Source organism: Rattus norvegicus, chromosome 4, assembly GCF_021556685.1.
Source record: "Rattus norvegicus strain SHRSP/BbbUtx chromosome 4, alternate assembly SHRSP_T2T, whole genome shotgun sequence".
NCBI classification, from domain to species: domain Eukaryota; kingdom Metazoa; phylum Chordata; class Mammalia; order Rodentia; family Muridae; genus Rattus; species Rattus norvegicus.
The window spans coordinates 14,281,118-14,304,354 of NC_141537.1; the positions used below are offsets into that span (position 1 = coordinate 14,281,118).

At 44.9% G+C, this 23,237-nt stretch overlaps 1 protein-coding gene across 3 annotated transcripts in view; it reads left to right on the top strand.

The window, feature by feature from the left end:
• The window catches only part of Fbxl13 (F-box and leucine-rich repeat protein 13), a 180,381-nt gene that overhangs the window by 11,275 nt on the left and 145,869 nt on the right, over positions 1–23,237 (top strand). For all 3 annotated transcript variants that reach the window (XM_087655401.1, XM_087655402.1, NM_001103355.1), the window contains 4 exon segments: positions 7,774–7,877; positions 8,272–8,362; positions 21,022–21,089; positions 21,738–21,892. In XM_087655401.1, the coding sequence (XP_087511527.1) occupies positions 7,774–7,877; positions 8,272–8,362; positions 21,022–21,089; positions 21,738–21,892 (418 nt within the window).

Genomic DNA, 23,237 nt, shown 5'->3' on the forward strand with positions numbered 1-23,237 from the left:
CTCTCTCTCTCTCTCTCTCTCTCTCTCTCTCTCTCTCTCTCTTTCTCTCTCTTCTCTTCTCTTCTCTTATGGTACACTTTCTCTGCTTCCTTAACTAAGTCTCTTACTGTAAGATCTTGTAGGCCTTCTAGTCTTTGTAACTTACGCTTGATGTCCGGGTAGGACTGGCCTATAAAGGACATGGCTACTGCTGCCTGCTGTCCCTCGGACGTAGGGTCAAAGGGAGTATACCTTCAATACGCCTCCAGGAGCCTCTCTAGGAACACAGAGGGGGCCTCTGTGGGCCCTTGAAGTACTTCTCTTACCTTGGCCAAATTAGTGGGGCGGTGAGCTGCCCCTTTGAGACCTGCCACAAGAGCCCGGCGGTAAGTGGTCAGCCTCTCCCTACCTTCAGCCGTGTTATAGTCCCAAGGGGGGCGGTCAAGGGGGAAGGCAGCGTCAATGAGGTTGGGCATCTGGGTTGGGGTTCCATCTGGTCCCAGGATGTGCTTTCGAGCTTCTAGGAGGATTCGCTCCTTTTCTTCAGTGGTGAAAAGAACCTGTAAAAGTTGCTCACAATCATCCCAAGTGGGCTGATGAGAGAACATCAGAGACGCTATGAGATTAGTTAAGCTGGAGGGATTTTCAGAGAAAGAATCATGGTTAGTTTTCCAATTATAAAGGTCGGCTGAGGAGAAAGGCCAATACTGTAAGGGCTGGAGGTCAGGGGGGTCCACGGGGGGGGGGCGTAAGCCCTGAGTGGGAAGGTGGGGGCTGAGGAAGGACCCTCTGGACTGGTTCCTCGCCGGCTTCTAGTACCGGCCGAGGGGCCCTTAGATTTGTCATGTTGATAAGGGGGTGGAGGAGGAGGACTGGGCGCCGACGGTGTGGGTTCATTTTCATCTGGAGGACCTTCGATGTCAGGATAAATTTGGGGAGTCGTCTTCTTCTCCGTCTGCGGTTCCTGTGCTACCAATATATTCGAGGACGGGGATGGGGATGCCTGGGACCAGGGCTTCAGCCACGGGGGAGGGTCAGAGGGCAAGGTCCTCCCATACCACGATGTAAGGGACCTGATCCGGATGAGATCCAGGTCCAGGCTGAAAAACAATCTTTTTAATGACAAAAAAACAGCTTTGTCTAGGGTGCCCTCTGGTGGCCAACCTACTCTAAACATTGGCCACTCAGATGCACAGTAAGTCTGCCAGCGTCCCTTTCTCACTTCCACAGACAAATTTCGGGCTCTAGCTTTAACTTCTGACCAATGATTCAAAGTTTGGCTCAACAGAGTGGACACGGATTGTCTCATTGTGAAGAAGAAAAGAACTAAGCACAAAAATGAAATTCCAAAAAGAAACAACAGTGCGTCTACGCACGCTCGTCCGCGCCTGGATTGATATATCCAGCCAAACGCAACCTCGGATGGGGTTGGGTCTCGAATCCACCGCCCTGGTAGGAGAAGTTCTCCGTCTTCCTGATTCCGGAAAGTCACAGTCAGATCTCTTTGACTGTCCTCCTGACTATATTCGGCTCTTGGAACATCTTCCAGAGCCTGCGGCGCCGGGGCGTCCCCTTTTCCGCTGCCCAAAAAATTTAAAAAGGGCGGCTGCTCGGAGCAGGAATCCTGCATCTGCTCTCAGAGTAGGAATCCTGCGTCTACTCTCTCTCTCTTTGTTCGGAGTAGGAATCCTGCATCTACTCCCGGAGTAGGAATCCTGCGTCTACTCCCAGGTGCCTATACGGGGTGGGAATCCTTCATCCACCCCCGAGTGCACTCAAACCTGTATGGGGTGGGAATTCACCCCCGAGTGCACTCTCAACTCAAACCGGTACCAAAACACAATGCACAGCACACAATACACAACACACAGCGGCCGCATTCAACACTCACACCAATGTACCTCCAAGGGGCCTTAGGGTCTCCGGGGGCTACACCAGATCCTGGACGAGCCCCCAGATGAAAGAACCCCAAATAGGGGAGTCTCTCGCTCCAGTCTCGGGATGGCGTGCCCCAGGAAACACGAGTAGCCGATCTTGATGTAACAACAAGAGGCAGCTTTATTAGTGAGATCTCAGGCCGACACGTATCTCACGCAGGAGATAGAGGAGTCGACCACGAGCCTCTAAAGGCAGGGGTTTATATAGGGAAAGCCAGGGGATTTCTCGCGGTTACACACAATTGGCTGATTCAAATGGTGCACAGTTACTTTTGGCGTGGAGTTACATCAGCAAAGAGTATGTGTAATCTAGCATCTCAGCACTGTGGGTAGGGTGACTTATCTCACTCAGCAGGGGGATGACTCATCTTTAGGGAGTGAAGGAAGGGGAGGGGGTGGCTCCAGATGGCCAGTGTCCTTGGGAGCTGATAGTCGGGCCGGTGAGCCCTATCTCAAATTCTCTCAGGCATGTCCGGACTTTGTTTGAGGCTAACTTTTTGAAATTTAACTCTTCACTATAACATAGATGCAGAGGGACTAAGTAGAGGGCCCAGGTTAGACACGTGATACATGCAGAGGGCCCAGGTCAGACACGTGATACATGCAGAGGGCCCAGGTCAGACATGTGATACATGCAGAGGGCCCAGGTCAGACACGTGATACATGCAGAGGGCCCAGGTTAGACATGTGATACATGCAGAGGGCCCAGGTCAGACATGTGATACATGCAGAGGGCCCAGGTCAGACACGTGATACATGCAGAGGGCCCAGGTCAGACATGTGATACATGCAGAGGGCCCAGGTTAGACACGTGATACATGCAGAGGGCCCAGGTTAGACACGTGATACATGCAGAGGGCCTAGGTTAGACACGTGCAGGCTCCCTGATTGCCGGTTCAGTCTCAGTGAGCCCCTGTGAGTGCAGTTTTGTTGATTCAGTGACTTTGCTTGTGGTGTCCTGTGAGACTTGATATGCCATGCTCGGCTGATATCCTTGGGAGGCTGACATCTTCTGAAAGGAAACCTCTATGAGGGTAGGGTGGGTTGGAGGAGATGTAGAGCAGAGGGAGGGAGGGGCAACTTTGATTGGGATGTAATATATGAGAGAATGAATTAATTTTTTTTACTTATTTATTTCATACGTGTGAGTACAGAAGAAGGCATCAGATCCCTTTACAGATGGTTGTGAGCCACCATGTGGTTGCTGGGAATTGAACTCAGGACCTCTGGAAGAGCAGTCAGTGCTCTTAACCGCTGAGCCATCTCTCCAGCCCTGAATTAATTTTAAAAAAAGAAAAGAAAGGGAAATTGCTTGAGCCCAGGAGACTAGACTGGGAAACATAGCAAAAGGCCTGTCCCTGTATAAATATTTTCCATAGATACAAGAATCAGGAATTTGTATGTAGCAAGGGACAGTTTGCATGTTTGGGAGAGAAGGGCTGCTTTACTAACTTATTTTGCTGGACCATTGGGTAAAGTTTATGGCTTCTTGGGTGTGGGGGGACAAAACTTTGCAGCCCAGTTAGCCAGTTTCCAGAGGTAGTTCTGCGGGGATCAACACTGAAGACACAAAAAGCTGCCAATTCACTCTTTGTCCAGGAGTCACTTTGTCTAGGGATTAGCCACATAGGATGGTCTATTTCTCCATTGGTGACGCAGTCTGTCAGGCATTCAGATGGTTGTCTGCCTCTCACATCCCAGTGGCTGCTGCTTATCCAGCCTGAGTTGAGCACGGCGGCATGGGGGAACAAGGCAGGAGGCTGCTTGGTCTGGTCACTGAGAGCAGCCTGGATAACACAGTCAGACTCTGGCTCACATAGACACTCCCTCTCCAGTGCTGGTCCCCAGGGGTGATTTCTACTCCCCAAGGTAGCTTCTACATGGCCAAGCCAGTTGGACACCTTTAATAAGCTCAAGACACTTCCATTTATAAGGCCGGTAGAGTTAAAAGGTGGTACCGTCTGTTTAAATTTTGACAAGACATAGCTGACTTATTTTCAAATGTTCACTGTTGGAGTGTAAAGTAAAGCAGGCCAGAAAACAGTGCTATACCAGCTCCATCTTCCCCTCCAAGGTGGGGGACCTCACTCTGGCTTGTTTCATCCGGTTTGGGGAAGGGATAGGAAAAGCTTTGCTTTGAACAATGTTTAGATTTCTAGAACTGTAATTCTCACGGGACACTTTTTCTTTTCTTTTTTTCCTTTCCTTTTTTTTTTTTAAGATTTATTTATTTTATGTATGTGAGTACACTGTCACTCACGCTCTTCAGACACACCTGATGAGGGCATCAGATCCCATTACAGATGGTTGTGAGCCACTATGTGGTTGCTGGGAATTGAACTCAGGACCTCTGGAAGAGCAGATAGTGCTCTTAACCTGCTGAGACATTTCTCCAGCCCCAACTTCTCCTTATTAAAGCAACCTCTTCTTTTCAAAGGGTGCAGATATCTAAGACATCTACACTGTTCTACTGTCTGCTTCAAAGATAGATTCTATTGCCTGTTTAAAAGAACAAAGCACTTCCAAATGGATATTACGAGCTCTCTCCATATCCTGTTTTGTAGAAAGCTACACGAGAGCACACTTCTGGGATAAGGACAAGGGGTTCATCACAAATGACTCTGGTCTGAATGTATCCCAACGAGGCTCAGGTGTTAGAATGTCAGCTCCCAGTGCCGCAGTACAGGGACTTCTCACAGCCACTGTGGGCATGGGCCATCAGCCTGACAGGCCACCCAATGCTGACCTCACAGGAATGAGAAGTTATCACAGGACAGGTTGTTAAACAAACGAATTCAGCTCTCCCAGTCCTCTCTAGCCTCAGCACAACAGCCCTCGCTAAGTGCTGACACCGCCCTCTTGGACTCCCAGCCTCCTGACTGTACGCTGTAACAAACTGTGAATTACCCACTCTGTGTTATTCTGTGATTGCAGCCAAAAATGAATGGAGGCAAGAATCTACTGGGGCTGGAGAAAAATTGTTTAGTCTTCAAAGTAGCCCTGTCTACTTCCCTCCTGCCTCTGTCCGAGGCTACAGGTCACCTTGATGGTCCTTCCGAGCTTGCTTTTCCTGCTTTCCCATCTATAAGCGCTCTTCTTGCCACTTGGAAGCTTTTCTGAAGGGCCACACAAGCATTCAATAATTGCTTTTATCTCCACAGCCTTAGAGCGGTTTCTATGTTACTACTGAAACCGTTAGCATATTCACCACACTACCTGGGTGTCTGACGTGACAAACATGTGGTATTTCCACAAGTTAGTCTGTCTGTCTCTGCTCCTACCCTGCCCACCTCCACCCCGAGCTACGCCAGTTAACTACTTTGCTGTTTATATCTGAACATCAAGGACATCCTCCTCTTTTGCCATTTTATTTCTAAATATGTTTTCCCCTTCTGACCTCTTGGGTTTAGCTTATCATCTGATCAGTCACTGGTGTTACCACTCTGCACTTCCCGAGTTTCTTTGCTTTGGCCTCTTCCTTTAGTGGAGGTCTGCAGCTGGCTAGGGAAGGACTCCTGTGATCGCTTGCTGTGTTATCCGAGTGTTCATTCTGCTCTAGGCATAATTCAAAGCGGTTTGCAGATGGTAATGCATTTAATCCTCACGAGGGTCCTGTACAAACCTTCCTTGCCCCACTCAAGGCAGCAAGAACCCCCTTTTATGTACAGCAGGCGCTTTTGTCTGTTGAGCTGTCTCCCCAGCCCTTCTCTTTGAGCAGAAAGAAACTATGGAGGACTGAGGAGTTAGCTCTGTGGTCCTTGCTTAGCGTCTCTCCAAGGCCCTTGGTTCCATCCCCCACACTTCAGAACAAGCCAGCAGGAGATAACTTGCTTACTCCCTCTCCACACCGCCTCATTGGCAGATGGCTGTGTGCCATCTACTCATTAATGTGCTCAGCTGTGCGCTGTGTCATTTTGTCCATTAGGATCAAATGGACAGTGATATTTCTTTGCAAAAAGTAAACTTTTCAACATTACTAGATCCATGTGCCTGTATTGTCATTTTGGAGACTTATCTTCTCAATTTGGCTTCTGCAGGATAAGTTTTTGGGAAAGCAGCTTCTTGATCTGGAGAAGTTGGAAATACAGGGCAACATGCACTTTCGGATATCACAGCCCATAACTTCCTTACATACATTCATTCATTCATATTCTCTCTCTGTCTCTCTCTCCCTCCCTCCCTCCCCCCCCCTCTCTCTTCCTTTCTTTACACAGGTTTCTCTGATCCCGTAGACCAGGTTGGTCTTGAACTCACAGACTGCCTCTGCCAGTCTAGTGCATGGGACAGTTATATGCCACCATACCTGTACTCCCTCTCCCCAAATTTCTTATTTCCCATAAAGCTTAGCTCCAGTAAGGCACTAACTTCCAGATTGCTGTGTGCATGGGAATTTCTCAAGGAACTTGCTAAAACTATAAAGCCCTAGGTAGCATCCCGAGAAAGCAGGTTGCCATCCAAATACTTGTGGAGTAAATGTCCTCTAAACACCAGGTTATGGAGGAGGGAATGGGTTGTAGAGTAGGGAAAGCCCCTGGGCTCTTGTAGACCTACACAGCAAAATGCCAGCGACAGATATTGGTCCTTAAGAGATATTAAGAGATGCTATTGGGTGGCTCTTTTGGCCTTCTATGCTGGTTTGTACATTAAAAACTTTTCAGTAGTCTCTGGACTATATTATCATCTCATTTCCAACAGGCAGTAGGGAGGGACCGGGATCAGTGTCTTAGTCTGAAGCATTGGCCTTTATCCCATCGGTAGGTTCCCAAGTGGCTAACACTAAGTGGAGGGGGGGAGTTGCAAAGGGAGAAATTTCTTATACAGAGTTCATCAGAACAGATGTATGTCCATTGGGACAGCCCTTGTTCAGCTCATGACTGGACAGTCACTTTGGTGTGAGATTGTACGGGTATAGCCTCCGATGTTACTGGGAGACACTCTCAAGCAAACTTCCTGATAGTCTTCCCACTCCTCTTCTGCAAGGCCGCCGTAGGCACAGTGCTCTGTAGCTGCGTCCACTGAGACTGGGCTCTATAGCTCTGTAGATGGGTTGATTGTGCTTTTCTGTGGTGGCCTACATCTGTTGCAAAGAGAAGTTTCCTTGAGGAGGGCTGAGGGTCACACTTCTCCCCAATATGGATTTTATCAATCAGTTTTTGTTTTGGTTTGAATATTTTTTACTTTAAAAATGGTTCCTTTTTTTCTCTTTTGTTTTCTGTTTTTTTTTTTTTTGGTTTTTTTTTTTTTTGTTGTTGTTTTTTGTTTTTGGTTTGGTTTTTGTTTTTGAGACAGGGTTTCTCTGTGTAGCCCTGGCTGTCCTAGACTCCTATATACCAGGTGGGCCTCAAACTCACAGAGATCTGCCTGCTTCAGACTCTCAAGTATTGGGATTAAAGATATGCGCTGACCACTGCCCAACTCTTCATCCTCAAAAAGGGTAGAAACCCTGGATCTAAGCATTGTAGTAATCTTCAGATTTGTACAAAAAATTTCTTACATAATACAAAACTGTGTAGCAACTTCCATTGTGTCATCTGTAGGAGTTTTTAGACAGAGGCAAAATGCCCTGAATTGTGATTTGACTCTAGCAGCATGTCAACACAGTAAATAGAAGAGATACATGACTGAAAACATACATACATACATACACACATACATACATACTCATACGTACATACATACACATACATATATACATACACACATACACACATACACATACATACACATATATACATGCATACACACATACATACATACACACAAATACACACACAAATACACACACACACACACACACACACACACACGTGTGGATGCAGAGGCACCGACTCCATCTTCTTATTTTTCTCTTTGATAGGCGCTGTTATGTGGTTTACTTGTGACATGCCCTGAGGACCCATTGAAATATTTAGAGAGCATGATCCTAGCTATCATTGAAAATGGTCTGGAAAACCTTCTTTGGTAAGTATTGTTTTGAGGTATGACAGGGAAATGTTTTGGAGGTGAGGACCTTTGTATAATATCACTATAAGGTCTTGCCAATGAGTGTTTCAAATCTGGGGCCTGTTAAGGAATCCCCCCATCGGCTGTTAGGTCCCCAAGATTTAATGTGAACAATATGATCACTGATTGTCAGTGAGCTTCCATTTGTGGGTTCTAGGACAGAGTGTTTCAAGGCGAGCATGAGAAAGGGGTAGCACACCATCCTTGGGAGCTCTTGGTGAGATGATTCTGACCTCCCTCCTCAGGGGAAATTTACCACCCCTCCCCCAACACTCCAGAGAACCAGTGACTCCTTATAGAATTACTTCAAAAATGGAATTAATCTTGACCTTCCTTTGTGATTTCATTAAAGGGACATGTGCATTCACCCATCACTGAAGCCAAAAGTTCGAAGACTGTCTGAAACTTACTTAGACGAGCTTTTTGGACTGGATGACCAGCTGGTAATTAATTAATCAAGCATTCTCAAACACACCTTAAGTTCTGATGGAAATGCCCCAACAGAGTTTAGACTTTAACTGGGGGTGGTGGTGGTGGTGGTGGTGTGAAGTCATTAAAGCCACGGAGGAAAGTGAGAGAATACCACATAGGGTCAAACACCCCCATATTTCTAAGGAACAGTTGGCTTTCCCCCCTTTTCTATTTCTGTTCGCTTTTCTTCTCTTCCTCTCATGTGCAGAAATTGCATTATAAAAGCTGGGTTTAAGAGCACATCCTGTAATCCCAGCACCCGGGAGGCTGATGCAGGAGGTTAGTGACACTGAGGCCAACTTGGGCTCTGTGGCAAGATCCTCTCTCAAAAACAAAACAAAAGCTTTGGAGAATCTTAAAGCAGGGTGCTTTCTTTTCTTCCTAATTACTTCCTTTTGTTTCCCCCTCCACTGTCTGCTGGTGGCCATAATGGCTAAGGACAAAGGGAGGCAGGCTTGTAAAGATATGACCAAAGGTTAATGAGATTAAATTTGAGGCCAGACCTGCTTATTCTTGAGGGAAGAGCCTCTGGCAACGGTTTTGATCCTTTAAAGAGAACATGGGAGTAAATATAGGAGATGGAGCATTTTAGAACTCTGTGTGTGTGTGTGTGTGTGTGTGTGTGTGTGTGTATTGGCAAAAGCACATGGAGAAATATCAACAAAAATCAGATATGATTAGAACAGCGTATGAATGCCAGGAATGTGGCCTGTGTAAGTTCAAGCAAAACCTGGGGGGGCCTTCAGTTAAGTTGATATTGTGGTGCTTTGAGTAGGTTTGGCATCAGACATGGTTATGCAGAATTTGGAGTTTGCCCAGCTAGTTTTCTGTCTTGCTTTGGTCCTAACTTTTCCTCACTATGTCCCCTTCCCTACATTTTGGAATGGTAATGTATATCCTGTGCCATTATATGTTGGAAGGATGTGATCTGTTTTTTGATTTGGCTTTACAGAGGATTACAGTTAAGAGACTGCATGTATATCAAAAGAGACTTTGAATGTTGGACTTTTAAACAAGTTCAAGATTCTTAAAGACTATGAGGACTTTTGAAGTTGTATTAAATGCATTTTGTATTATGTTATGGCTACAAGCCTATGGGAACCAGGGAGTGGAATGTGGTGGTTTGAATAGGTTTGGTCCCCAGAAACTCGCGTGTTTGAATGCTTGGCACATAGGAAGTGGACTTGTTGGAATAGGTGTAGCTTTGTTGGAGGAAGTGTGTCACTGTTGGGGTGGGCTTTGAGGTCTGCTTTGCTCAAGCTATGCCCAGTGTGATACACAGTCCCCCTCTGCTGCCTGGTAGACGTGGAACTCAGATCCTTCTCCAGCACTATACCTGCCTGCCTGGATGCTGCCATGTTTCTTACCATGATGATAATGGACTAAACCTCTGAAATTGTAAGCCAGACTCAATTAAAAGACTTGCCTTGGTCTTGGTGTCTCTTCTCAGTGATAAAACCCTAACAAAGACAGACATTGAAAATTGCAATCAAAGTCATAATCAAAGTGAGTTCTGAAACTCAGGAACACAAGACCTTGGGTCCTCAGTGTTCTACAACAGAGAAACAGATGTAGAGGACTGTGATGATTCTGTCAAGTCTGGGATTACCTGGAGGCTCTAGCACATAGGGATTGATGTGCATTGTAGTGTATAGATTAAAAACACTCTGTCAACTACAGAGTTTGATCTACTGAAGAGTGCAGATATCTGCACGCTATGCTCTTGGGGAAGTTTGGAGACAAGCTCAGGGATTAAGAGAGAGGTGCAGGGGATAGGATTCTGGGTCCTCCATTTCCATCTTTTCTCTCTCGATTGAAAAAAGATTACAGTACATGCGCTAACATGTTTGAGAAACACTGATGAGGAAAGAGAGAGTAAACTTTATGGCTAGTTGTTGCATGAAATATTAAAAAACCAAATCAATCCATGCTATTGCTGGCTACTCTTCGGCTCCGGTGGTCTCCCCGCCCCCATGGCTAACCCCATATGGCAGCCACCCAACTAGTGGTTTGCTCGCTTTGGAACTTGCTCACATTCCCAGCTATCCACCCCACGGCGGTTAGCTGTCACAAATCCCCATAACCCAGTAAAATCAAAACTCCAGAGGCTTGTAATTTATCAGTCAGATTTATAACAGTAAATTCTCACACAAAATGCCCGCAAAAGAACTTAACATTCAACGATGTCGATACAAGCTGCCTGCCTAGATTGAACAAATTGCCCTATATTATTTTATGTTCTTCTATGATATCCATAGCTACCCTGGGCTATTTCAAGCCCCGTGGATCAGGTTCATCGTCTTCTTCCTCCATCTTCTCTGTCCTGTTCTCTCTGTCCTCTCTGTCCCTGTCTCGTCTCTAAAACTCCCAGCCCACCTTCTTTTTTCACTGCCTAATCACAGGCTCCAGTCTTATATTTCACCTGCCCTCATCTGCATATCAACAGAAACCCGCAACTAATGTAAGGATCACAGAAGACATAAGTTCTGTTTGCACCAATGTTTATAGAAGTCCCCAGGGAATCTTTAAACTACTAGGGAGAATTCTAAGAGGCACCACCAATTCAAATCTAAAGCTTTACTGGGAAATGGGTTTGCTGTTGGATATTAAAGTGCAAAGGATAAAACGATGGGAGCTGATTCCGACCTTAAAGGAGCGTGGTAATTTGCCAAGGTATAGAATACATACCGTCTAAGTTGGAAAAAAAAAAGTAGCTATGGGATTTGACCTTGCAACAACATTGAGCAAAATATCTAAGCTTAGATATGAAAAGGTGAATCTCCAGATGCTCTGGGTTCCGTAATTAGAGCGCTCAGGCTAGGCTGACGTAGATAACTCACTTCTCTACACGCAGAGAAAAAAAGTAAGGGTAAGAATGGTGACGAGTGAAACACTAGTCCTCTGTGTGCTTGACATTTCAAATCAGTGTGCTAATATTATCCTTACTTAAAAAACCATTTCCATTCCTTCCATTTTCTGTCTAGCTATAATGGCTAGCAAGGAGTCATTTAATGACTTCACAGAAATTTAAAGGTCACAAACGATTACGATTTCTCACGGCGTTTAATGCTGCTTTGCAGGACTTTACACAGTCTTATCATACAGTAAGAACAACAGGGCTGCCTATGTCTGCCTGTTTACAAAGTAAGTCTTGCCACTTAGAAAAGTTGAACTGGGAAAGGCAAAAGAGATACTCTTAAAAAGCTGAAATTGCTTTCATAACCACAGACAGAAAGATAGTTTAACTGTACAGCCCCCAAAGAGAGACTCAACCTCTGTGAGGAGGACACTAACCCTACAAGACCTAATGACCATTCTTTAGGAAAGAACAGCTCCATATGGGCCTACTAATTAATTACCAGAGAAGCATACTTGAAAACATCTCCTGATGGCAGAGCTGAAGCATCACAGGAAAGTCAAAGGATGTCACAGTTAATGTCCCAGTACCAGTCCTGTTCGTTTACCTCTCTTCTGTCCCCCACGTCAGATTATTAGAAGACCAGTTCTAAGTCTTACTTTTAAAATCCTTAAGTGTGTGTCTCTGACACAAAAAGATGTCTTTAGAGAACATAAATGCAATGGCAGGGTAGAGAGAGCTTGGTGGCCGCCGAGTAAGATCTCTAGGCATGGTCTCCCCACAGACATACCAAGTCTGACATCCTTCAAACTACAAAGTACCTTCACAAGTGCTGGGGAAGCCAGGTCAGAGAGCATGGGGCCAGCTGTCAGTATAACAGGGGCAGTGAGAGCAGGAAGGCCACAGTTGCCCATGTGACCTCCCCCTAGCCACCTCCCCTCACCCACCCCGACCTCAAGCAGTTCAGCATGTGGGGAGATACCACCCTCTTTGCAGAAGACAGAGCCTAACAGTTCACACCTTACTTAGACTTGAAAGTCAGCACTAGGTCTGCCTCCGTGTAAGCCAGTGTTAGGCATCACCCACAACCCCTAATGCTCAGAGAGTTCCTGCACACAGGTTGGAGAGTGAGTGCAACCACTCCCCCATCAAGCTAGGGCAGTGCAGCAGGGAACAGGATTCAACCCTCTGGGGAGAAAGGCCTGAGTACTAGCACAAGGGCTTTGTCTCAGAGGGTCGTGCCAGGTCTACCATAATAAGACCCAGCACTCTGAGAGGCTGGAGGCTTTATACCCAGGATAGGACTCAGAGACAGAGTTTCTCAACTGCCTAGCATTTGATGGACACTTGTGTGTTTGTGGGTGTTATGAGTGTCCCCTGAGCCAACCAAACTGCTGTCTTGGGGAGTTCAGCTGTACCTCCTTGTAAGAGGACTACCCTGGCTGTACTTGTTGATTGTTTATACTTCCTACATGGGTGAGTAGGGAGAGTCATGAGACTCTTATCTGAGTGTCCATCTGCTCCCTAATTCTTGTTAGAAACTACTCATCCTTAAGTGGCTGCAGCATATAGGCTGAGGAAGAACTATTGATTGATAGTCTCTCTCTATGCATGGAGGATATTTTCATCCCTGCTGGGTAAGGCTTGCGATGGTTTGCATATGCTTGGCCCCGGCAGTGGCACTATTAGAAGGTGTGGCCTAGTTGGAGGAAGTGTGTTGTGGTTTGCCCTGGAGTTATCTGTATTTTGATGCTAATTTCGCTGCCCCAAGGACAGCTGCCTAGTCATATACTCAGGAATCAGGTGACTTTAGCAGAATCTTCTCCCCCATTGAATTTGTAAAATACAGGTGAGGGGCAGGTACAGGATAGAAGGAGGCCTGTCATTGGAGGAGAAGGAAAGATGGGCAGGAGACAAGTTTAAAGGAAGAGGAGGAGACTGGGACAGACAGACGGAAGAGGGAGGAGGGAGAGGGTGAGAAGCCATGGCAGGTGATGTTAAGATTCCTCTCTGTGCTTTTACAGGTTGTTATTAATGTTCTTAAGGGATGGATGGTACTGGGCAGGCAATTATATCTTACTAGTTGGGTCAAAGGTTATTGTGTTGCGTGTTCTTTCATGTGACGGTTTGAGTGTAGGAAAGTGTGTGGTGGCAGGAGACACTGGGCCACCGTGGAGTTGGGATATGTTTCTGCCAAGATATCTAGCAGATGTCTTGGGGCAGTGTTTATATTTTACAACAACAGAAGTGCATGCATCACTGTGGGGTGGGCTTAGAGGCCCTCCTCTTAGCTCCTCCTAGGATGCTGAGTCTGTTCCTGGCTTCCTTTGGGTGAAGATGTGGAACTCAGCTCCCCCTGCACCATGCCTGCCTGGATGCTGCCACACACCTGCCTTGATGATAATGGACTGAACCTCTGAACCTGTAAGCCAGCCCCAATTAAATGTTGTTCTTTATAAAACTTGCATTGGTCATGGTGTCTCTTCACAGCAATAAAACCCTAACTAAGACAAGGCTTTTGGGGTGCTGCCTGTTTTGGGGGGTAGGGGAGGAGTACCCACACTCCTGAAGAGGGGAGGGGAGGAGTACCCACACTCCTGTAAGTAGCTCTCCCACCTATGCTCTGTAAGGAAGCCCAGTAAACGCACTGGCTCCTTTGGCAGAATTGAGCCTCAGTTTGTTGTTGGGACAAGGGGTAGATGCTATTTATGTCTCCCCCTGGGAGATTTTAGTGATAGCAGGGCCAACTGGAGTTTTCCCCTTCTCCATGTCCAGCCTTGAAATGAACCTGAACACAAGAATCCTCCAGAGACCGAGGTGTTCTCTGAAGCTGTGAGCTTAGGGAGGAACTGTTTCTATCATCCAGCTTCTGACACCTGGTGGGACATCCATTCCCAAGCCAGGGCTCCGGACTTCCCTAGGTAGCAGACAGGGTCCTGCACCTGCTGGCTCCCAGATGTGCTTTGACTTGTGTCACTGACAACTACATTATGGGCTTTATCATACCCCTGATATCACACCTCCTTGGACTGAGACTCAGGTGTGACCCAGCTCAGCCTCCTAAATATTGATAAGTTGCTGTCTCCACCAACATTATCTAAAGCATAGAGGCTCTAATTTCTGGGTATGGGACATGGTAGTAAACAAAAGTCTTTTCCCTGAGACATAGTACCAGTCCAGGTAAAACTAATACTGGACAGATCCGTGTGGCTCTCATCTTCAGGCCTTCCTGTAGATAGGGCATCTCTAACTGCTTTGGTGCTAGGAGAAGAAAAGCCACCCAGCCTGTTGACTTCTGTTCTGCCTAAAGTCATTGTAGTCCTTGTTATAGTCCTGGTTTTGGACGACAGTGTAGGCACTAGAACAGCATAGGTACTGGATCCTCCCCAGTGTTGTGCGGTATTGGCAGGCAGTGGTCTTAGGTGGTGTGCAATCTGACTCAACCTCCTCTGTCATCTAGAGGAAAGACTCTTAGCTAAGAAAATGCTTCCATAAGATCTGGTTATAGGTAAGTCTATAGGGTATTTTCTTATTTAGAGATTCATGTGGGAGGGCCCAGCTCATTGTATGCTGCCAGCCCTGGGCTTGTGGTCCTGGTATTATAAGAAAGCCAGCTGAGGAAGCCACGAGGAGTGTCCTAGCCTCTGTTCTATTGCTATGAAGAGACACCATGATCAAAGGAAACTCCTGTGAAAGAAAGCATTTAGTCTGGGCTTGCTTTATACTCTCAGAGGGTCAGTCTGTTGTCATCACGATGGGAGCATGGTGGGACCAGAGCTGTATCCGAGAGTTTCATCCTCATGTACAGGCAGCAGTCAGAGAGAAACACTGACTTTTAATCTTACCCCCAGCGACACACTTCCTCCAACAAGGTCACACATCCTAATTCTTCTAATTCTTTTCCAACAGTTGCACTCCCTGGTGACATCATTTAAGTATGTGAGACTTTGAGGGCCATTCTTGACAGAAGCCATCTAGGAAAGACTATGGCAAGCAAATATGGCTGCAATGGGTGGACTCTGGAGGGGCACATCCCAAAGACTTTGTCCTAGGATTGCTTCTTGATGCTGATATGCTTTTCCTGCCACTATCACATAACCTAATGATTTCTGGGCACCGGTCCACCATTGGGCAAATTTCCTGTGGTTCAACAAGAAGATGAACTTGAAAGAATTAATGCCGTTTAGATGAATTAGTGACTTTATAGCATTGCTGATTTGATTCAAATAATTTTATGAAGAAAGTTTAAGGAGATGGTTTTAGTTGTCTTGCCAGAAAAATGTGATAAAGTTAGAATCAAGAATAGAATGTGCCCACTCTTCATAACATTTTAAGCAAAGACTGCATTATGAGGAAAACAATGAACTTTCACAAATTGCACTAAGAAGAGAAAAAGGCTTGGGACAGATTTGGGATCTAGGAAAACATTCACTCTAGGTCAGCTCCAAGGATGAAGCCACAGATGTGCACCATGATTAAGCGAGGCCACATGAAACTGTTGCTCTGAACTTATAATGAGCTTATGGAATGAAATACTGCTTTGAACGTAATATTTACATACTTCTGTAACTCTCTTTTTGTGTAACATTTTATCTGTGAGGTAATTTTACCAAGAACTTTTGTCTAAGAAAGTATCAAAAGACTGAGAGAAGAAATAAAGTGTGACTACTGGGGCTCTGCTCATCCATCAAATGTGTATATACCTCTTTGTCCTATAGGTATGCACATACATATGTACGTACATGTGTATTATATAAGTGTGCATGTATACATGTGAATTCACACAGCAGAATACTATTCAATCATGAATAAAAAGGACTTTCCTCATTTCCAGAAAGATGAATGGAGACAACATTAAGGGAAAGCAGCTAGGCTGAGAAAGATCAGCATCTCATGAGCTCAATAGTAGAACCTAAAAAAAATATTGATTTTATAATTTGAGAGTAGAGTGGTCATTATCAGAGGCCTGGGATATTGGGGTTGGAAGATGAAGAAAGCAATGAAGAAAGAATGATTGGTGACTGAGTGACAGTTAAACAGAGTGAGATCTGTCAGCTGTAGACATGGTTATAGGTAACAGCGTACCAAGCATTTAACAGAGCTAGAAGTAGTGGTGGGCCATTGGCTCAGTACTGAGACCAGCCCCTGGGATCTATATGGTAGAAGAAGAAGCTCTCTGCCTCATGTAAGCTGCCCTTTGACCTCCACATAAGAGCTATGGCATACACACTACACACCACAAATAAGTCAAAACGTACCAAAATAATTTTAGAATCCTAGAAGGTTTTTGGAAGTTATTACCACAAAAAAGCAGTAAATGTTTGAGGAGACGTGTTTAGCTGAACTTAAAGATTACCCAGTGTATATTGAGTAAGATGTTATACGGTGTGTCATTGATATGTGTACATTGTTTTACGTAATTGCAACAATTGTTGAATATCTCCTAGTGCCGATTATATCCAGGCATAATTACTCCATTTCTGAGTTTCCCAAATTGTCTAAAAATTGTCTTCGTACTTAAGGTTCTGTTCAAGTCAGAATTCTAATTCTTCCGTAATTGACAACAAACAGTTCTCTTGTCTTGTTTCTATTAAGGGAGTCATACATTGTCATTCTTCATTCTGGCCATTTATGTTGCTAGGTTTTCTACATTTACTGTAGAAACTTGATGTCTTAGGGTTCTTTTTTCCATTTTTAAATAAAAACCCTTTTAAAAAATGATTATATGTATGGGTGTTTTGCCTGTATGAATATCTGGGCAACTCTGCGTAACTCCTTCTCCTGAGGAGGTCAGAAGAGGGCACAGAATCTCCTGGAACTAGAGTTGCAGATGGTTGTGGAATGTGTAGGTGCTGGGAGTCAAGCCAAGGTCCTCTGCAAGATCAGACAGTGCTCCTAAGTGCCGAGCCATCGCTCAAGTTCCTTGCACCTTTCTCATTGCATGCCAAAACTCTATCAACTTGGGAGGCCCACATGGTCTGCTTGACTGACTTTTAATTAATGCATCATGAGTGGTTAGAAGTTCTTTGGGAAGGAGGAGAGAGAGGAAGGTGGAGAGAGGAGAAGATGCCATGGGGTTCACCATAATCCTTCAGGAATCAAGCCATTGAAACCCAGATGTGGAATGACTTGCCCTGGGGCACAGGCCTGTGTGGGAGCAATCCCTGAGACTTCCAGTATGTCCCTTTAACTGGAAGAGGCAGGTGGCTCTACATGTCAGCACAGAACTGGTCTGTGCACAGTACTGAAGCCAATGGCTGTGGAAGGCTTATCTTAGTATCCTGTAGTTTACTGAGCATGTGATCTGTGCCAAGCACTGGCTACAGTGGCACTGCCCTATAAGAAACCAGCATGCTAGAAAGACCCCACACCTCAGTGATGACATCTGAGAAGATGGCTTTGCCACCTACCACCTGGATGTTTCTCTGCCTTTGTTTCCTCTTGTGTACAATCCCCCCACCCTTGAGCTGTTGTTGGGAAAGAATTACACAGGTCCAGCCTACTAGAGTTTGCACACAGCCAGCTAGCTTGCTCACCTGGGAGTACCAGGGAAGCCTCCAGAAAGTTGACCAGCAACCACAGTGCTTATTCAGGACCAGAGGTGAAACTAGAAGCAAGCACTTGCTGCTTCATGAGATCAGATGCCCCTCGCAGGAACACTGTGCTTGGAGTCCAGCTGCGGCTTGTTGACTGTTCATACTCCCTCTCAGGAGGACTGGGGAGCGGCCACTGGATGCTCTCCACAGTACTCACTCTTCCCAGCTATCTGAATGGACTTCTGCTCCATTGTGACCTCGGGGTCTTGTGAGTGTGTAGGCTGTGACGGATTCAAATGGGGCTCCCCATCTATGCTATGATGGGAAAGCCAGCTAGCATGCCTGGGTGTGTGTAGCTGCTTAGGCCTATTACAGTCCTCTCTGTAACACCTAGGACTCTATGAGCAGCCTAATAATAAACTCAATCTCCAGGGTGAAAAAAAATAAGTCCTTTGGGTTTTAACATAAAAGTTAATCACCAATGATCAGAATTACTGCTCACAGTTGACAACTTGAATGATTAAATGTCCTGTAGGCAACGGCTCTTGTTCAGGACACGGGTTTGGATTCCTAGCACCAATATGGCAACTCACAAAAGTGTGTAATTCTAGTTCCAGGGGATCTGACACCGTCATCTTCTGGCTCCCAAGTGCACCAACTCTCCCATGGCATGCATTCAGGCAGATACTTAAGACACGTGAAAAGAAATATTTTAAAGTGTACTGAATTCACATTAGAGACATCACATAATTGTTTTTTGTTCATAAGGTGGATGTATCCTATTAGGTAGTTTCAATGAAAGTAATACCATTTACCAGAAGTACTTACTGCTCAATGTTAATGTCATCTAATTTTCTCTTTGATATAATTATACTTTTCCAGTTATGTATAACACTACAAAATACAGGATTAAAATTGAGATCTTTCTAATCTATCTCTCCCTTTAGGTAACCATTTTAGTAATTTTTAGTCTTCTTTAAAATATGAGAAATTATATTATTTTCCTCTCCTTTGTAACTTCTTACAAACACACACGCATGCACACACACACACACACACACACACACACAGAGAGAGAGAGAGAGAGAGAGAGCACAGAATAATCTATAAATTTTCTCCTTAAATATGTCCAGAGATATATTCATATTTACAGCTTTAAAATTGAATCTTTTAAATTTACATTTTGAGAATTTTGTATATGCCTTTTGTTTTGTTTTGTTTTTTGAGACATGATTTCTTTCTGTGTAGTCCTGACTGTCCTGGAACTCACTCTGTAGACCAGACTGGCCTTGAACAGAGATCCTCCTGCCTCTGCCTCCCAGGGTGCTGTGATATAAGGGAGGGCCACCGTCACCAAGCCACATATACAGCTTTTTAATATGGTGCTATCACCAGAGCATCAAACAAAGACCTAAATTTAACATGGGAAGAAGCACAGGCTTTGAATAGTCTCACAGATGTGAATAAAGTTAACCCTAGGATCCTAAGGCCTTGGCTGTAATGGTCTGGGAGAGGTAGGTACTGTGCTCTAGATAGGAATGTTAGTAACCAAATCCTGAACCTTGCTATCTGCCATAGTATTTCTTTTCTTTTGAGACTGGATAGAGGTGAGCAGTGTAGTGACACAGACTTGTAATCCCAGCACTTGGGAGGCAGCCGCAGGCGGATCTCTGTGTGTTCAAGGGCAGCCTATTCTACATAGTGAACTACAGGACAGCCAGAGTTACACAGTGAGATCCTGTCTAGGAAAAAAAACAACCAGCCAGCCAGCCAGCCAGCCAGCCAAACAACCAAACATCCAAATAACCAACCAACCAACCAAACAAACAAACAAACAAACAAACAACCAAACAACCAAACAAACAACTAACCAACCAAACAACCAAACAAACAAAAGAGACTGGATAATTACTAACTCTTAAATTTTTAAAATTATATTTTCTCTTATTTTGTGGTTTTCTCAGTCCTGCTGGGTGAAGCAGTCTTACTTTTTTTTTTCTTGGTTGTTGTTTGTTTTAGAGGAGGTCTTTTGTTTTTTTGAGGAGAGAATATTGTTTTACAGTACCAACAGGTAAAAGTCAATCTTGACTGTGACCGAGTGACTACAACTGCTTTTTCTTTTCTTTTTGAGCTGAGGTCTCCTGTAGCTCAGGCTGGCTTTAAACCTGTGTTGTAGCTGGGAACGATACTGAACCTCTGATCCTCCTGCCTCTACCTCCTGAATGCTGGGATTACAGGCATACGCTACTATGGGAATTGGGGGTTTCAGACATGTACCCCTGGGGTTAGAACCTAGGGCTTTGTGTATGTTGGGCCAGCAGTCTACCAACAGAACCAAATCTTCAATTCTGCAATAAAACGCTCATAAACATAGCTGATAATAATAATACCGTAATTATTTACCTTGAAATAAAATAAGTGGGGTGTAACAAGATCATTCAAAGGTGTGACTCTACTCAGGGAACTTTGCAGAAAAGGGGAGAGTGGGTACGGGGTACTACTGTAAGAGTCAGAGGTGGAGAAAGAACCGGATGAAACAGTGTCTCCTGGACAAGACACATCTGATTTGCTCATGAAGTCATCGAAGCGGTGGTTGCCTGTATCAGACCTGAGCAAGATCCAGCCAGTCATTGTTCCATCAGTGAGGAGGGGTTTTCTTTAGAGGTATAGTCCCTGGTATGCTGGCCATGTTCCAGTGGTTGGCTCCACGTCTATGCGTGTATGAGCAGCACAAACTGGGCTAGAGTCAGTGGTGTGTAAAAGGGGGTACACATGACGTTGGGAGGGAGTGTGGGAGATGCAGAGGGTGAATGTGGTCAAAAGGCATTGTACACGTGGAGTTTTCACATATGGAGTTTTCAAAGAATTTATAAAAATATATGAAAAAAGAATGATTTCAATAAAAATAGGTGATAGACGTATATATCATAATTTCTGAAGATGTAAATGGTGTTCATGCCTCCCCTTCTCTCCCCAGAGGCAGCTTGGGTCCCATGTCCTTGTCAGTCTTGCAGAGGCTTCTCTTCCACTTCTCTCTTCTTTCTTGACGGGGTCTCCCAGTGTAGTCCTGGCTTGCCCGGCACTCACCACATAGACAGGTTGGCCTCAAATGCACAGGGCCCCGCCCCCTGACCCCAGTCCCCACCTCCCCAGTGCTGAGATTAAAGAGGTGCGCCACCGCCACCCGGCTTGGTCCTATTTATTTCTAATGTGCAGTTCAACTGCTTATTTATTTCAGATGACTCCAGAGTTGATGATAAAAGCATGCACATTTTACACTGGCCATTTAGTAAAGAGCCACTTCGGGTAAGAACGTGTCTTCACATGTTACTTCTTTTTCTTCTCTCCTCTACCCCTGCTGCTATCCATGCAGAGGAAAGTTCTCCCTATTCTCCTGGGCTTATACTAAGTAACAACACCTCTTCTCTGAAATACAACATGTCAAAAATGCTGGGTGTTGGATATGCTTGGGAGCTGAAATTCCTTTTTAATTTTTTTTTTTTTCAAAACAGAGTTTCCCTATGCAGCCCCAGCTAAAACTCACTATGTAGACCAGACTAGCCTCAGACTCATAGAGGTCCACCTGCCTCTGCCTCCAGAGTTAAAGGCCCGGGACAGTGCCACCACTGTCTGGCCTATTTTAATTTTTTTAAATCATCATTAAAGAGTATTCTCTACATAAATTGAAATTATGACGATAATGCTACCCCAAGGTGTGTTTATTTTATGAAAAATGAAATGAATGACCACCACATAGCATTTTACCCCTCCCCCCTCAACTATGAGGAGTTCTTCAAGATGCACCCCTAATTAACAGTTTTTTTTTCTTAGTGTAATTTTGAGAGACTAAAAGCAATCTCACTTCTCGTTCCTCTTAATTTATTTACTAAGACATCACCCTAGTTTCAAAGTAATGTTTTGAAAATAACGTCTTTCTGTATCTTTTGCCTGCAGCGTTTGGAAGGAAATTGCAATACCTCATGCAAATCAAGAGGCTATCATGGCTGAGAAAATGGACAAGGCAATAGCCCACGACAATTTCAGATGCCAAAAACACATTTTTAATCGCTGGTTCTCCTACACAGTTAAGAGAAGAGAAAGGCTTATAGGTAAATGTCCATGCTATAGCAATTAGTGTTTGTATTCAATTATGCAGTGGGTCAACGAAACGAACTAATGGTTAAAACTATGCCTAGAGAACAGGTTATTTTAGTGTTTAGAGAACTGTTATTAGATGAATCAATTAAAAGTACTTGCCGCACGGCTAGGTGTGGTGGCACATGCCTACCAGCACACAGAACACCGTGCCAGAGCAGTGATTCAAGGCCAGACTGGGCTGTAGAGTAAGACCTTGTCATAACAGAGTGAAACAAAGCAAAACAAAGCACAAGAACAACCTAATGATTTTGCTAGATTAATTTTAAAATATTTTATCGCAATGGAAAATACTCAGAGTTAGAAATCAAATCATCTGTGTGCGTGCACGCACACACACACACACAACACACACACACACACACACACACACACACGACTGTATATAAGTAAGGATCTAAGGATCTACTGTTAGCTTTTTGGTGTGGTACTGAACCTAGGCCTCTGTACATACTAAGTGAGCCCTCCTCCATGGATTCCCTTTTGTTTTTAAGTGTGAGACAAAGTCTTGCTAAGCTGTCCAGGTGGGCCTCGAACTTGCAATCCCCTAGCCTCCCAGTAGCTGAAATCACAAACCTGTACCACCAGGCCCAATTACTTCCAACTCTTATTCACAATACAGAGCCAGTGGTATATACTCATTAGAAACCAACATTGACACAGAAAGTCTGCAGTCCTTACCCACATGTAAGGACTCCTTCCATGTCCATGTGAAGAAGCTTAAAGAAAAATTTCTCTATGATGCATGGACATCACACATGGATTTTAGCGGGGCCAGAGGACTCCAGCCTTTCAGTTATAGCTTTGTGGATACAAAACTTAAACCTATGGCTGTGCCAAATCAGAAAAATGGATTGATCTCACTCTTGCCCTTGGTACAAGGTCTTACTGTGTAGCCAAAGATGGCCTAGGAGAATTCTCCTGTTTCAGTCCTGGCATTCGGAGATTACAGGTACAAGTCACCAGAGCCGGCTGGAATCATTTCCTTTTGAGCTTTGCGGTCTGTCTCTGCCTCAAAGTTTAGTTCATAAACCTAATGAAGTGTTAGGGACTGGCTAGCTTGTCACAAAGTGGTTGTAATATTCACATAATTTAACACTCTTCAAAATCCAAGTGAACTGCAAGCTCTTGAGAGAGTGTGGATACCCCCAACCAGCCTCCTGTCTTCTCTGCCCTTCTGGGTTCTTCTTGTCTCTCAGCATTGCTTGCCCAATGTGTGGCTTCTTGCTCCCTTGTCCCAACACTCTTCTTTCCCCAGCCTTCCCCTTCTCTCTGGCTCCATTTCATCTCTGCTTTGCC